The 13,708-nt window shown below is 37.1% G+C and overlaps 1 protein-coding gene across 3 annotated transcripts in view; it reads right to left on the bottom strand.

Annotated features, from left to right (window-relative positions):
* The window catches only part of CNTN5 (contactin 5), a gene marked incomplete at both ends in the record, with an annotated part of 851,694 nt that overhangs the window by 51,534 nt on the left and 786,452 nt on the right, over positions 1-13,708 (bottom strand). For all 3 annotated transcript variants that reach the window (XM_082627404.1, XM_082627405.1, XM_082627406.1), the window contains 2 exons: positions 3,414-3,648; positions 5,728-5,798. In XM_082627404.1, the coding sequence (XP_082483530.1) occupies positions 3,414-3,648; positions 5,728-5,798 (306 nt within the window). The remainder of the gene's footprint in view (positions 1-3,413; positions 3,649-5,727; positions 5,799-13,708) is intronic.

Raw genomic sequence — 13,708 nt, 5'->3', positions numbered from 1 at the left:
TCTTCACTCAGACAGGACAGGGTTAAAGTTGCAGCTGATTAGGGTGCTCTGACTCACTCTGGCCAGGAGGAGAGAGGGGTATGGAATGTGGGGAGAGGCTGTGGCAGCAGAGGGAGGTGTGATGTTGCAACAGCGTGAGGCGCGCCATGTGTTCTCCCAGGGAAATTTTCCCTGGATCACAGGACCGTGGCAGTGGCAGACTGCACAGGCTCCCAGGATGGAAGGTGTGGATAGTGACCTGTGCTTGCACACAGACTTCTTGGTGGCCACAGCAGCAGCCTTAGTGTTTCATGCCTGTCTCTGGTGTCCGTGCTGATAGCCGTGCCTCGCACCCGTCTCTAGAGCTTGTTTAGGCAGGTGGTGCTCTGAATCCCCTCTGCTTGCACACCCCGAAACAATGGTCTTGTTGCCTCTTAGGCAGGGACAGACTTTTCCCTGGACTCCTTCCTGGCTAGCTGTGGTGCACTAGCCCCCTTCAGTCTGTGTTCACACAGCCAACCCCAGTCCTCTCCCTGGGATCTGATCTCCGAAGCCCAAGCCTCAGCGCCCAGTCCCCACCCGACCCGGTCAGCGGGTGAGCAGAGCAGTCTCTTGGGCTGGTGAGTGTCGGTCAACACTGATCCTCTATGTGGGAATCTATCTGCTTTGCCCTCTGCACTGCTATTACTGTGGTCTCCTCTGTGGCTCTGCAGATTCCCCCCACCACCCCCGCCATCTCCGCCAGTGGAGAGGCTTCCTATTGTGTGGAAACTTTTCCTCCTTCACAGCTCCCTTCCAGAGGTGCAGGTCCCATCCCTATTCTTTTGTCTTTGTTTTTTTCTTTTTTCTTTTGCCTTACCCAGGTACGTGGGAATTTCTTGCCTTTGGGAGGTCTGAGGTCCTCTGCCAGCATTCAGTAGGTGTTCGGTAGGAGTTGTTCCACTTGTAGATGTATTTCTGATTCATTTGTGGGGAGGAAGGCAATCTACACATCTCACTCCTCCACCATCTTGAAGCTCCTCCCTCTATTCGGATTTAATTTGCCTGGTATCTTTCATATTTCAGTCCACCAAAGTAAATGAAGTGTTACTATGAAATATGTTACAGTAACAACCTCGGTGCCTTTGAAAGAAAATATACATATTTCCTATCTAGCTGGAAAGAGAAATCTCTGAAGGCAAGCCATTTCAAGTTTAAGAAAACACAGTATAAACAACCCATGGTGGCTGCTATAATTTAATTTTAAAGCAAAGGTTGACAAGGAACATACAAATATGGATTTCTTAAAGGTAACACTGGTGTTACCATACGAAACATGTACACACCTCTCCAATTCATCTCACATGACATTTGGGACCATGCACTTTATAGTTAGGTTAAATAAATTAAAGCCACAAGAATATGCACTTCCTGAATAAAACATACTTCAAAACAGATATCAGAGTAACAAATGATGTAAAATATTATTATTATATACACTAATATAATACAATAATGAAATATTGTTAAAGACACTCCTGATGAGAAGGTATAGGGTCGTGATTAAAAGCATTAGCTTTGGAGTCATACAGACCTGTGTTCAAATTCCAGCCCTGTCACTTACTACAGTTATTTACAACTTTTGTTATTTACCGGGTTGATTTGAGCATGTTACTTAGCCTCTCTGGGTCTCAATTTCCTGCAAAATAGATTGCAGCTTGAGATTTCTACCTCATATTTGATTGTAAGAGTTAATATAAGTAATGTGGAGACTGGCTATACTATCTGAAAAAACATCAGAAACTTGAGACGCTAAGTGCATGAATATCTCATCAGAACACCTATGATTCCTTATTATTACTTGATTCTTCACTTTCCTGTTCATTCTTATACTAGGAAAAACTTTCTACTTCTGCTTCAAAATGTAGCTCTATGTCATAAAATACAAGGCAGCTAGTGCTGAAAAACTACATCTTATATAAATCAGAAACTACCTTTGTGCTTCAGTATTCAAACGACCTTACTTATTTCCCCCACCATGAATTCCCTGTACCAAAAAGATTGGTAATTCTCTTAAGCTATTCAAGTCACACATGTGGGCACAAAGGAAGTAAAAGGGTCAGTTTATGAGAAAACAATAATTATTTGGGAGGTCAAATGTGTGCTGCCTTTGGTGTAACATTAGCTCAGTCTTCTGTCAGGTTTAGGGACTGTAAGGCATTTTAGTTACTTTCAGGGCCAACTGAAATTGTGCACTTGAATTGAAGAAGGACTGTGTAGAAAAGCTAACTTTAGGGAGTTAACTCTATCAAGCTTTCTCTCACTCAGAAAATGCATTTTTGTATTAAAACTTGAAAGAACCAAGGATTTTGTTTGTTTGTTTGTTTGTTTTTTGTTTAGCGGTATGTGGTTCTCTCACTGTTGTGGCCTCTCCCATTGTGGAGCACAGGCTCTGGACATGCAGGCTCAATGGCCATGGCTCACAGACCCAGCCAGTCCGTGTCATGTGGGATCCTCCCGGACCGGGGCACGAACCCACGTCCCCTGCATCGGCAGGCGTACTCTCAACAACTGTGCCACCAGGGAAGCCCAGAACCAAGGATTTTGATGTAGGAAACTGAGTTCGCCCTCTAGCACTACCACCTGTTGACTGTAACCATGAATAAGTCACAGATTTACAGTTTACTGATCTGTAAAATGGGTTTCCTGGCTAGGTCCTGCCTACCTAGTAGTTTTATACTGAGAATTATATCAGGTTATACGTATGAAGGCAGCTTGCTTTAGACAAATCAAGGATTTAATGATTGAAAGGACTGGGCTTAATTCTCAATTAGAAACTATTTAACTATTTTTAACAAGTTCCTTAACTTTTCTGGACTTCAATTTCTCTTTTTCTACAATGGGGATAATAAAGCCTATTAGACAAGATTGTTGTGGGTATTTAATGATACCACGTGTGAAAAGCTTCAAACAAAAAATCCTGTCTGTTTTGTGTATGAGGTTAGTAATGAGTAGTTATTGGAGTCTTTATTTAAATTTATTTCACATAAGTTAAAATTTTCAATTAAAATAGAAGTTATCTAAATTTCTAAATTTAAATTAGAATAAGGTTAAAATAGAAAATAATCTAAATTGTGAAACAGAGAAGAATGGTTAAATGTCCTTCCATCCAGAGTACTAATATTGTTATTGTCATGGAAAGGTATTTGGCATATATCATCAGGGAGTGAAGAACATAAAGCAAAGTATATGGACTGATCAATTTTTTTCAAAAAAATTATTGGGAAAAATTTTTGGAAAAATATATCTAAGAAGTGTAGTGGGACTATGGGTAAGTTTTATTTTCACTTTTGGTGTACCTGTATTATCTAATATATTACATTAGTGTCACATTCATGTACCAAAATAAAATATTAAAATGTTAAATGAAAATAATAAGCATGAAAAAAACTGACCTCCTTCAGCTGAACATATGACCACAATTTGACTGAAAGGTCCATCTCCTTTGTTGTTATAAACGCCAACCTTCACTTCAAAGGGAGTAAGAGGAGGGACACTTTCATCTCGATAAATGAATTTTGAAGCTTCAGAAGATGTCACCATTTTTTCCTTCCAGCCACGTGTTCCATTGGGTCGGAAAGCCACAATATAGCCAAAGCCTTCCCCATTCTGAAACTCTTCTGATACTGGCTAGAGAAGAAAAATGCAATGAAATATCAGGAAAATAATTGATCAAAACCCCCACTCTTTCCAATCTTTAACTTTTTAAAAATTATAGATAACTAGAGCAATGGAGACTCTCCAATCTTTATATTACATTGGAAGCCAACATAGAACAATAGCTTGGCAGTCACTGGAAATTTAAAAGGCTTTAAAGGTATAAGATTAAAAAATTAAATGGTATCAGTTGGTATTTAAGAAAAGCATCAGGAGTATTGAAAACTCTTGAAGTGAAACAAGTTTGATCCAATTAGTCATGTATATGAAACAAAGGTCCTTGGATTCCACACTAGGATGTAATATGCTGGGGAAAACTGTCATATGGTCTGGTGGTCGGGAAAATCTTGTCACTGGTAATGCTTTGCACAGGTCTTTGCACAGAAAATCTCAGTGAAATTAATGTAAGACCTTTCTTCTAGGGTTTTTCTCAATTACTGTTGTGCTTTACTAACATATGAAAAAATTAGAATACAGAATTTTTTCAAGAGACTTGTACTCCATGGCTTACATTTAAATTTGTTAAATAAGCATAAATTGCACACCATAGAAAATAGTAATTGTGATTAACTAGTTAGTCAGTGGAGCAGTTACCAGACATTGCCTAATGCAATGTTTGACAAATAGATACACAATAAACATTTGCTACATTTTCTTATTTTGAATTTTTATTTAAGAAAAACTATGTATTGAGTGGAGGAAAAGAGACAAAGCCTATTATATCAAAGTACTATAGACTAAATGTTTATACCCCTTTCTCCCCCACAATTCATGTGATGAATTCCTAACACAATGTGATGGTATTAGGGGATGGGCTTTTGGTAGGTGACTTGGCTATGAGGGTGGAGTACTCATGAATCAGATTATTGCCCTTGTTATATAGAATCTAGAGATCTGTCTTACCCCTCTGTCATGTGAGGACATAGTGAGAAATTGTGTTCTATGAACCAGGAAGCCGGCCCTTGCCAGATCTGAATCCACCAATGCCTTCCAGAACTAGACTTCCAGCCTCCAGAACTGTGAGAATTAAATTTCTGTTGTTTATAAGCCACCCAGTCTACAGCATTTTTGTTATAGCAGCCCCAGCTGACTAAGACATAAAACTGACAGGGAAGGCAATTCCGTTTAGAGAGGTTTGATCTCAGCGAAGGCCAGGTATTAGGAAGTTAATACCTCTGCAGAAATCAAAAACAAGGCATAAAGTTTTATTGAAGAAGAGGCATATGAACAGAAGAACAGGTCAGAGGATGTGCTCATGGCAGATTTCTTAATGGGGAAAGGAGTTTTTCTGTATGTTTCTGTACATTCTATCATTGTTCTTAGAGATGGTCAGGGATTGGTTGTTTTCTCCAATAGTCATTTCCATCTCCATATTCTAACACATTGTTCTGTTAGCTACATAGCTATATTTGATAATAAAGTTAACATTAAAGAAGGAAGGTGGCTTTATGGAAAATAAATGTACCTCTCACACTTTCTTCCCTGTTCCTTTCCTTTGACAGAAGGAATTTTGGAGGTCATATAGTGAGGGACACAAAAGAATAAGGGTTTTGGATTCAAAGTCCCAATTTTACTGCTTCTCAGGAAAGTACTCAAACTGTGCATCAGTTTCATAATTTGTAAAACAAGGAAAATTATCCCCAGTAATAGCATAGTTGTATGGGATAAATGAGATAACCTAGTCACTACTCCAGAAAAACCTTAATGGTTTTAGCCTCCAAAAATATCAAGGGTGATATTCAATTGTGAAATAAATAAATATCAAACTAAGCCAAATAAACGTCTGAAGTAATTTGTGAGAGTATGTATTTTAGTCATTCAAACTATATACTGAGACAGCCTATATGACAGTATGGCACACGTTAGACTTGGTATGAAAATGAGAAAAGTTCATGTCGGAAATATTCATGTGAGTAACGCATGCTCAAAGTGTTTCTTAACCTCCTTTAAACAGAAGTTATTCAGTTACTCTATACCAAATACTGATACTCTATGTGTAACTTTCTTTTTTAAGGAACCAACAAGTTCTGACATCTGAGTAGGCTTTCTTACCTCCCAGGCGATGACTAACTCGTGCCTTCTTCCACTTCTTCCACTTACATTGGTGGGTGTTGTCTTTGGAACTGTCATTAAAAATGGGCCAAGAGTGAGGACAATACGGAGATGTACAATTTAAGTGTCCCTACACCAAGAATGCATCATAACCCTACTCTGGTTGGGTAACATCCCCAAATAAACAAATCAAAATGTGTTTGGAAGTAAAAGTGGTCTTATTCAATATTAAACAAAATGTTTGTGACAAATACCTTGCTTTCAAATCTATGTGGGGGAGTGTAATATATATTTTTCATGGCCACATACTGCATCTCCAAACTAGTTCACTTGTATAAATGCTCTGTGGTTACTAAGGTCCAAATCATAATTAACACTATAGTCAAGGACATCTGCTAATGGTTAGTTAAATTTCATCCTACATGTTTTCTTCTTCCTAAGGATGTGAACCTTCTGTGATTTCAGGGCTTACAGAGACCCTGGAAAGTGCACAGGTTGACATTAGCCTTACTGCTTTACCAGAACTCCAGTTTAAAGAAATCTTAGCAACAGTTCCATGGAGTGATAACCTACTTAAATGAATAAACATTTAAAAAAAAGTCAAGAATGAACCTCTCTGCAAACTGCAAAATATATAGATACCTGGTGAAGCTTTTTCAAATGCAAAACTATTAAAAGAATAAATGTGTCAAAGGAATAAATTTCCTCTTCACGGCACTAAACCACAAAATATGTAGTTGAAAGGGAATATTTTCAAATGAAGAGCTATTAAATGAAGAAAATTATTAAAAGAAATAAATTTCCAGGCTATGAGTCTGCATTAGCAATTTTACACTTCAGCATTGCCTTTATATCCCAGCATATAGTTTAAAAAAATATTGATATACTCATAAACAATAAATTCACTCCCATTTATTACCTACTTGGAGTGGAAGGCTGTTAATTACTGGTAGATATTCGCACAGCATTTTATATACAGGAAAAACTGATGCAGAATTTATATGCTACTAGAAAGGAAAAAACCAATTCTTCTTGGACCACGGTGGTGGGAGAGAACACTATCATTGCTTCCATTGAAATAGATGATCTTTATTCACCAGGTCCAAATTTCATTTCCTTGGCACTTTTCTCCATGAACATGAGTTCTTGTCTTGCTCATGTACATGTAGAAGGATATATACAGAAGCAGCTACCAATCTTTCTTTTTTCACAGGTACATACACATTAAGGATTATTCATATGTGGAGTTCACTCTCATGAATTCCCTCAGAATTACACGGAATTGGATACCCCTTTGTCTCTAAATCAGGAAATCAAAAGGAATTCAACTAAGAAGAATGATGGTATTAGAGCAATAACAGTGAATATGCCCTAATTTATATGAAGAGCAGGCAGATGATTTAACTTGAGTTTTTTACTAGTAGTCATAAGTTATCACTGCATGTAGGAATCTATGACATATCAGTCTGCCTTGACACCATGTCTCAAAACCACTGTTATAGAGTAGTAGTTTTAAATTCATTTTCTGTTGTATAGTATGAGTAAAGCACACAGGAGGAAAACTGGTTTAACTGTATGTGTAAAAGGGTAGGGCTACACATTTCCAAATATACCCTCAGTGGCTAATCTCAGAGTTCTGAATATTGTGACCATCAATGCATGGTCAGATAAATAGCAGAAGCAAGTTAATTTGTTGATATGGTGCCACTATGCTTTCTCTTAGTACCATTTGTTTGTAAAATATAAAAAGTTGTGCACACACACATATGCTTCACATTCATCACTGACAATAATTAACAGGTAAATAATATTACAAGTAATATCTACCACAATCACCTACTTCATCTATTACATTGGAATTGCTAGTTTATACCCCAAATGTAGGATTTTGAATATTTTTCTTTGAAGATACCCTCCCTATGATCATGGATTTTGTGGAAAAACTAGGCACTGAGCATCCTTTTCTATTTTATTCATCCCTCAAGCATCATCTAAAAGGAGGATGCCTGGAACCTCTAGTTTAGGGTTGGAGAGTAGGCTATAGGCTATCTTGTGAGCATCTCTCTCTTGAAGCTCATTAAAGAAGTATGAGTAGAATGAAATACAAGTCATGATTTGAGGTCAAATATTTCTTCTGGAGCTTTGGTAGTATTGTTTCATAGTCTATTAATGATTTTATTTTTTAAAAAGCATATTTAGAGTTTTTAAAAGTTTTAACTTTGTGAGTAAAAAAATTAAAAATAAACTAATGAAAAATGTGGTGAAAATTTCCACTTTGAGGAACCAAGAAAGAAGAGTTTAATTTGTTTCTGTGTGGGTTACTTCCATATCAAATTATCCATAAATGACCTAGATTCTGTAAAATTTCTTTTATCATTTGAAATTAGACTTTGAAGCCTTCCTACTTCTACTAATTTCTTTTAAGAAGATAAAATAAATAAATGTAAATAAAGATAAAATAAAATAATGTAAATAAAGGTCATCCAATTTTAATGTATAATAAATGACACAAAACAGGCACTATAGTTCACTGAGTTTTAATAGTATATGTGTATAAGCACCAACTGTTCTTTTTTAAGAAAGGCTTACTAGATATAATAGGAAATACTAACAGAAAACTTAAGGCTTTAAAGACATGGAAATAACCTAAATGTCCATGGATCAATGAATGGATAAAGAAAATGTGGTGTATTATACAATGGAATACTATTCAGCCATACAAAGAAGGGAACCCTGCCATTCGAGACAACATGGATGGACATCAGGGTCCTTATACTAAGTGAAATAAGCTGGGCAGGGAAAGACAAATACTTTATGATCTGACATATATGTGGAATCTAAAAATATGGAACTGGCAGGAACAGAGAACAGATTGGTGATTGCCAGAGGTGGGAATGAAGGGTGGGGGAAATGAGGAAATATGGTCAAAAGGTATGAACTTCCAGATATAAGATAAGTTCTAGGGATATAATATACAACATGGTGACTACAGATAACAATACTCTTATCATATATTTGAATGTTGCTAAGAGAGAAGATGTTAAAAGTTCTCATCACAAGGAAGAAAATGTACTTGCATGAGGTGATGGATGTTAACTAAACTTATGGTAATCATTTTGCAGTATATAAATATATCAACTAATTATGTTGTTCACCTTAGACTAATACAGTATTATATGTCAATTATATCTCAATAAAACTGGAAAAACAAACAAACAAAAAAGAAAACCTAAGGCTTTAATAGATGCAACTCAGGCATTGTGTTTTGGTGTCAGGATCACAATGTTTGAATTGGGTACTCTAATTCTAATTGGGTTAAAGTTCCTAATTACAGGCAGATGATCAGTGGAACCCATGCTCATTGGTTTCCTTTTCAAGTTGGTGGTTCACAGTTATTATCTCTGAAGTCAACACTGATTTTAATTATATCCTTTTATTTTTAAAACAACATATTCATGATATGTAGAGATTTGACTTAATCGTTCAGAGCCCTTCTATTGTAAAAGTTCTATAATTCTTGTTAGGAGCATAAAACTAATATAATCAAACATGTAATAAATGCTTTCATTGAGTTCAGAGAAATATATATTTACATAAAACCAAATTTATTTTCAATATAATTATTGAAACTCTGATTTAGAATTAAGCAGCTAGATGCTTTTCTCCCTCCGTTGGCTACTGATAAATGCCATGAGCTTATTAGCTTAGAGAATCAAATTTACATACATGGTTAATGAGTTAAACTCTTATTCTTCAGAATTTCTTTTTGAACATTAGTCTTCCATGAATGAATAACGTGATTAATACCTTTCCAACAATATATAAATGTCTTGCTGTTTTAGTGCCTTATCTGGCATGTTGAAATGTAGACTTTTGTCCCTTTTTATCTTATATATTTGGTTGTAAATGCTCAGAGTGACTAAAATATAGTGTACTACCTTAGTTTAAGCGTGCATGAATTTAAGCTTGAGTCTCAAAGAACTCTTTCTAAGTGTAATAGTCTGAACAAAGTCAATCACACTAAAAACATGCTTTAATTAGCCTTCAACTAAACAAAAGAATACAGGATGAAACCGTTTATTAGTCTCTCTTTTTTGTCCCTGAAAAATTTCCAAATCTATTACAGTAGATGTTTACATAGCTCATTAAATAATACAGGTTTACTAGAGACCTTGGAGAGGTCACATAATTTAGGAGCAAATCCAGGAATGGGTTTGGGCAGAAAAGTGCAAAAGAATGGAAAGAGGGAAAGGAAGTTGATAATATAGTGAAAATGGGAGTCAGGAGAGATATTAAAAAAAAAAAATCCTACCTGAATTGATGTAACATACAAATATTTCAGTTAACTGATTATCATCTAAGCTCACTTTATAAAAAAAAGTTAAAGAGCTTCCAAAATTAAAAAAAATTACCAGTGGTGTTTCCTAAAGAGTTCAGATAATGCTGTTATTCCTATCAATAGGGTAGATAAGGTGGTATGTGTAAGTGGTAAAATTATTCTTCTGGGACTGAGAAAGATCTGGGCTTGAATCTCAGTTCTACCATTCTAGCTGATGGGTTGAAAATATTTCTTAACCACTTTGTCCTTTAGTTGTCTCACGGAGATAATAATATTACCTACTTTTTAAAGTTTTCATAAATATGTATCACAGTGCCTGGAACTATAATTCATAACAATTACCTAATGTTATTATCTACTTCAAAAAGAAAAAGTAGTTGTCTTCTATGATAAACACTAAGTTCAGTAGGAATCTATACACATGTGATCTTGAAATAGACTGTTCTTTTGGAAATCTGGATAATATGGTTTCGATAGTACCATGGGAATTGTGCTTTCAGTTTTGGTCAGCTTGTTTTAATTTGAAAACCTAGGCAATATATCATTTTTGATTTACAACTTTCGTTGCTAGGATATTTCAGAGAATGTAAGATTTCTCTGATTTATGAACCTTCTCATAAATAGCAATAGTCAGGACCACAGGAGGTACGTATAGACAATAAAATATGTTTCCCTTCACTCATTTTCTCTGAACTTTATTCCACAAGGAAGTAGAAGCAGAGTATAGGCATAATAATCTTTGAGCAAAATTTGTTGGAACGTGTGGTAAAATGAAGAGAAAGAAAAAGGCAAGAGGAAGAAGGGAGGGGTGGGAGGAAGATAACTTGGAAGTCATCACCTTTGGTTTAAGATTAGAATTCCAGCTCTGACACTTACTTATTAGGTAACCTTGTACAAGTTTTTAACTCTCTTATTCTGCTTCTCGTCTGTAAGATGGGGATAAACCTGCTTGTTTTAGAGGGTTGATGTGAGAATTAAATGCTATAATGAAAGGCAAGGGCTTAGTATAGGGCTTGGAACATGGTTCATTGTTTATGACTGGTATACTGCATTATAGGGACTAGGAAGATGGAAAAAATCTAACTTGAGTGTCTCACATTTACTCCTGGGTTGATAACCTCTCATTACCCTTTTGTCTTTCATGCTCAAGTCTTCTACGTTCTTCCCTCATCTTGCTATTAATCAGAAAGCGGCATGCCTAACAATTAACCAAGTTTCATTTAGAAAGGCATTTGTTAAAGTTACCATCTTTGTTTGCAAAGTGTCTCTGAAACTGAAGATATATTTCTTGAATATATTTTGCCGAAAAGGCTTTCCTGGACCAAAGTGGTTTCATGATTTAAAATACTGTCTGCTGTATGAGCCATACTATTATCTTCTTTTTTCCTAATTATTGAGATTTGGTCTTAAAGGTCTGTTGCTTGCTATGATTTTCGTCTGCTCTTAATATTACTAAGAAAAATTTATTTTATTTAATATAATTAAATTACTCATTGGGTTGAAGAAATCTATAATGTTCATTTAATAGTATTTTCTTTTAGAGTTTCCCAATTATTTCAGTTGACTGCTTTACGTTTTTTATATCATATATTTTTTTAGAAGCGTAGACTAGAAAGACCTTTAAAAACCCCACAGCTTTATGCCTTTTCTCTGCACACACCAGTGCCTGACAATAGTATGTAGATTTTTTTTTTTTTTTTTTTTTTGCAGTACGCGGGCCTCTCACTGCTGTGGCCTCTCCCGTTGTGGAGCATAGGCTCTGGATGCACAGGCTCAGTGGCCATGGCTCACGGGCCCAGCCACTCCGCGGCATGTGGGATCTTCCCAGACTGGGGCACGAACCCATGTCCCCTGCATTGGCAGGCGGACTCTCAACCACTGCGCCACCAGGGAAGCCCAGTATGTAGATTTTTTAATTGCCCCCTATAAATAATTCTGCCTGAGTCTCATTTGGTCTGACCTTCAAAGCTCCATCAAATGCCATTTACAAGGCCAACCCACGTGCCCCTGGGAAAACTAATTCATCCCCATCTTATAATACTATTTTATTGTGTTCTTTCCATAACTTTTGAATCAGTGAAGTTTCCTAAGTAATTATCATGGACAAGAACTGTGAATATACAAATATGAACAAAACAAGATCCTTTCAGAAGTAGGAAGGTAATGTACAGGGAAAGAAACTGTAGTAGGAAGTTTAATGAGTCTTTTCTGGACTTGGGATGAGACACATGTAACCTCAGATGCTAAAATGTGGTTGACTAGACAAAACCACAGAACTACTAGGAAATAGAGAAAATCAATTTCATGACCCTTTCCCATTACCCGCCTCCAGCCATATATATAAGATTTTAGCTCAAGCAGTGTTTTGGAAGAAGGCTGTCAGCTTAGCAGATGGATGTGCTGTGACATATACCTCCATCCCCAGCTGTCGCTAGGAGCAAAGTGGGAGTATCATTTCCCCCTCAAGCTAAGTGACAAGAGAAGCAAAATAGCTGATGAGGAGAGTGCAGATGCTTACCTCTCACATCCCGGCTGGATGCTGTTGAGCTTCAGAATTTTGTAAGATGGCTCAGCCCTGCACTATGTTACTAGAGCAGAGACCAAAATAGTTATTGAGAACATATGGCATTTCTAGAGTCTGGCAGGTCAGAAATGTGAAATGATTATCATGAGCAAAGCAGACACTGTGGAAGGTAGGTTTGAATAAGCTTGTTGGTATCACAGCCAATAAAGCTGCCTGCTAGGAGATAGGATATTCTCTTAAGAACCCAATGTACCCCAAGAGAGGAAGAAGCAGAATGTGGACAAAAGCCATCTCCTGGAGCACTCAACATTTACATGAGAACAACAAATTACAACACGTGAAGTCATTTTTCATTTTCTTCTTTTCTGACCTGGGAAGTGACCAGAATAGCAGTTGGAAGGTCACGGAGGAAGTAGAAAGAAGAAAGAAAAGACAAATCGTAACCCTTGAGTCAAGCCTGTGCTGGGATAGAGGGACAGAAACATGGAACTGGATATGAGATGAAAGTGTTTATTAAGTTAATATAGAATTTTTGTTGCTGTTGTTGTTACTTTTTTGGTACTAGATGTTTATTTCAGACTCTTTTGTCACAGAGGTCAATAAAAAATCAAAAGGTTACACATATCTATTGTATTCCAAGACAAATCTTTTGAGGAAAAAAAAATGTACCTGTTAGAACTTACTATTTCAGCTCTACCTGGGGCATTACACATGAGATATAGATATTCAGTTTCATAACTCCCTAGTTCCAAATAGACAACTAAGTATTTTTTTTTTTTTTTTTTTTTTCTTTTTGCGGTATGCGGGCCTCTCACTGTTGTGGCCTCTCCCGCTGCGGAGCACAGGCTCCGGATGCGCAGGCCCAGCGGCCATGGCTCACGGGCCCAGCCGCTCCGCGGCATATGGGATCCTCCCAGACCGGGGCACGAACCCGTATCCCCTGCATCGGCAGGCGGACTCTCAACCACTGCGCCACCAGGGAGGCCCGACAACTAAGTATTTAAAAAGAAAAAAGAAATAAAAGAATCCCACACAGGGCTTCCCTGGTGGCGCAGTGGTTGAGGGTCCGCCTGCCGATGCGGGGGACACGGGTTCGTGCCCTGGTCCGGGAGGATCCC

This window comes from Mesoplodon mirus, assembly GCF_964341445.2.
Source record: "Mesoplodon mirus genome assembly, chromosome: 7".
Lineage (NCBI taxonomy): Eukaryota > Metazoa > Chordata > Mammalia > Artiodactyla > Ziphiidae > Mesoplodon > Mesoplodon mirus.
Note: the sequence above shows the minus strand (reverse complement) of the source record. Positions and strands in the feature narration are given on the sequence as shown.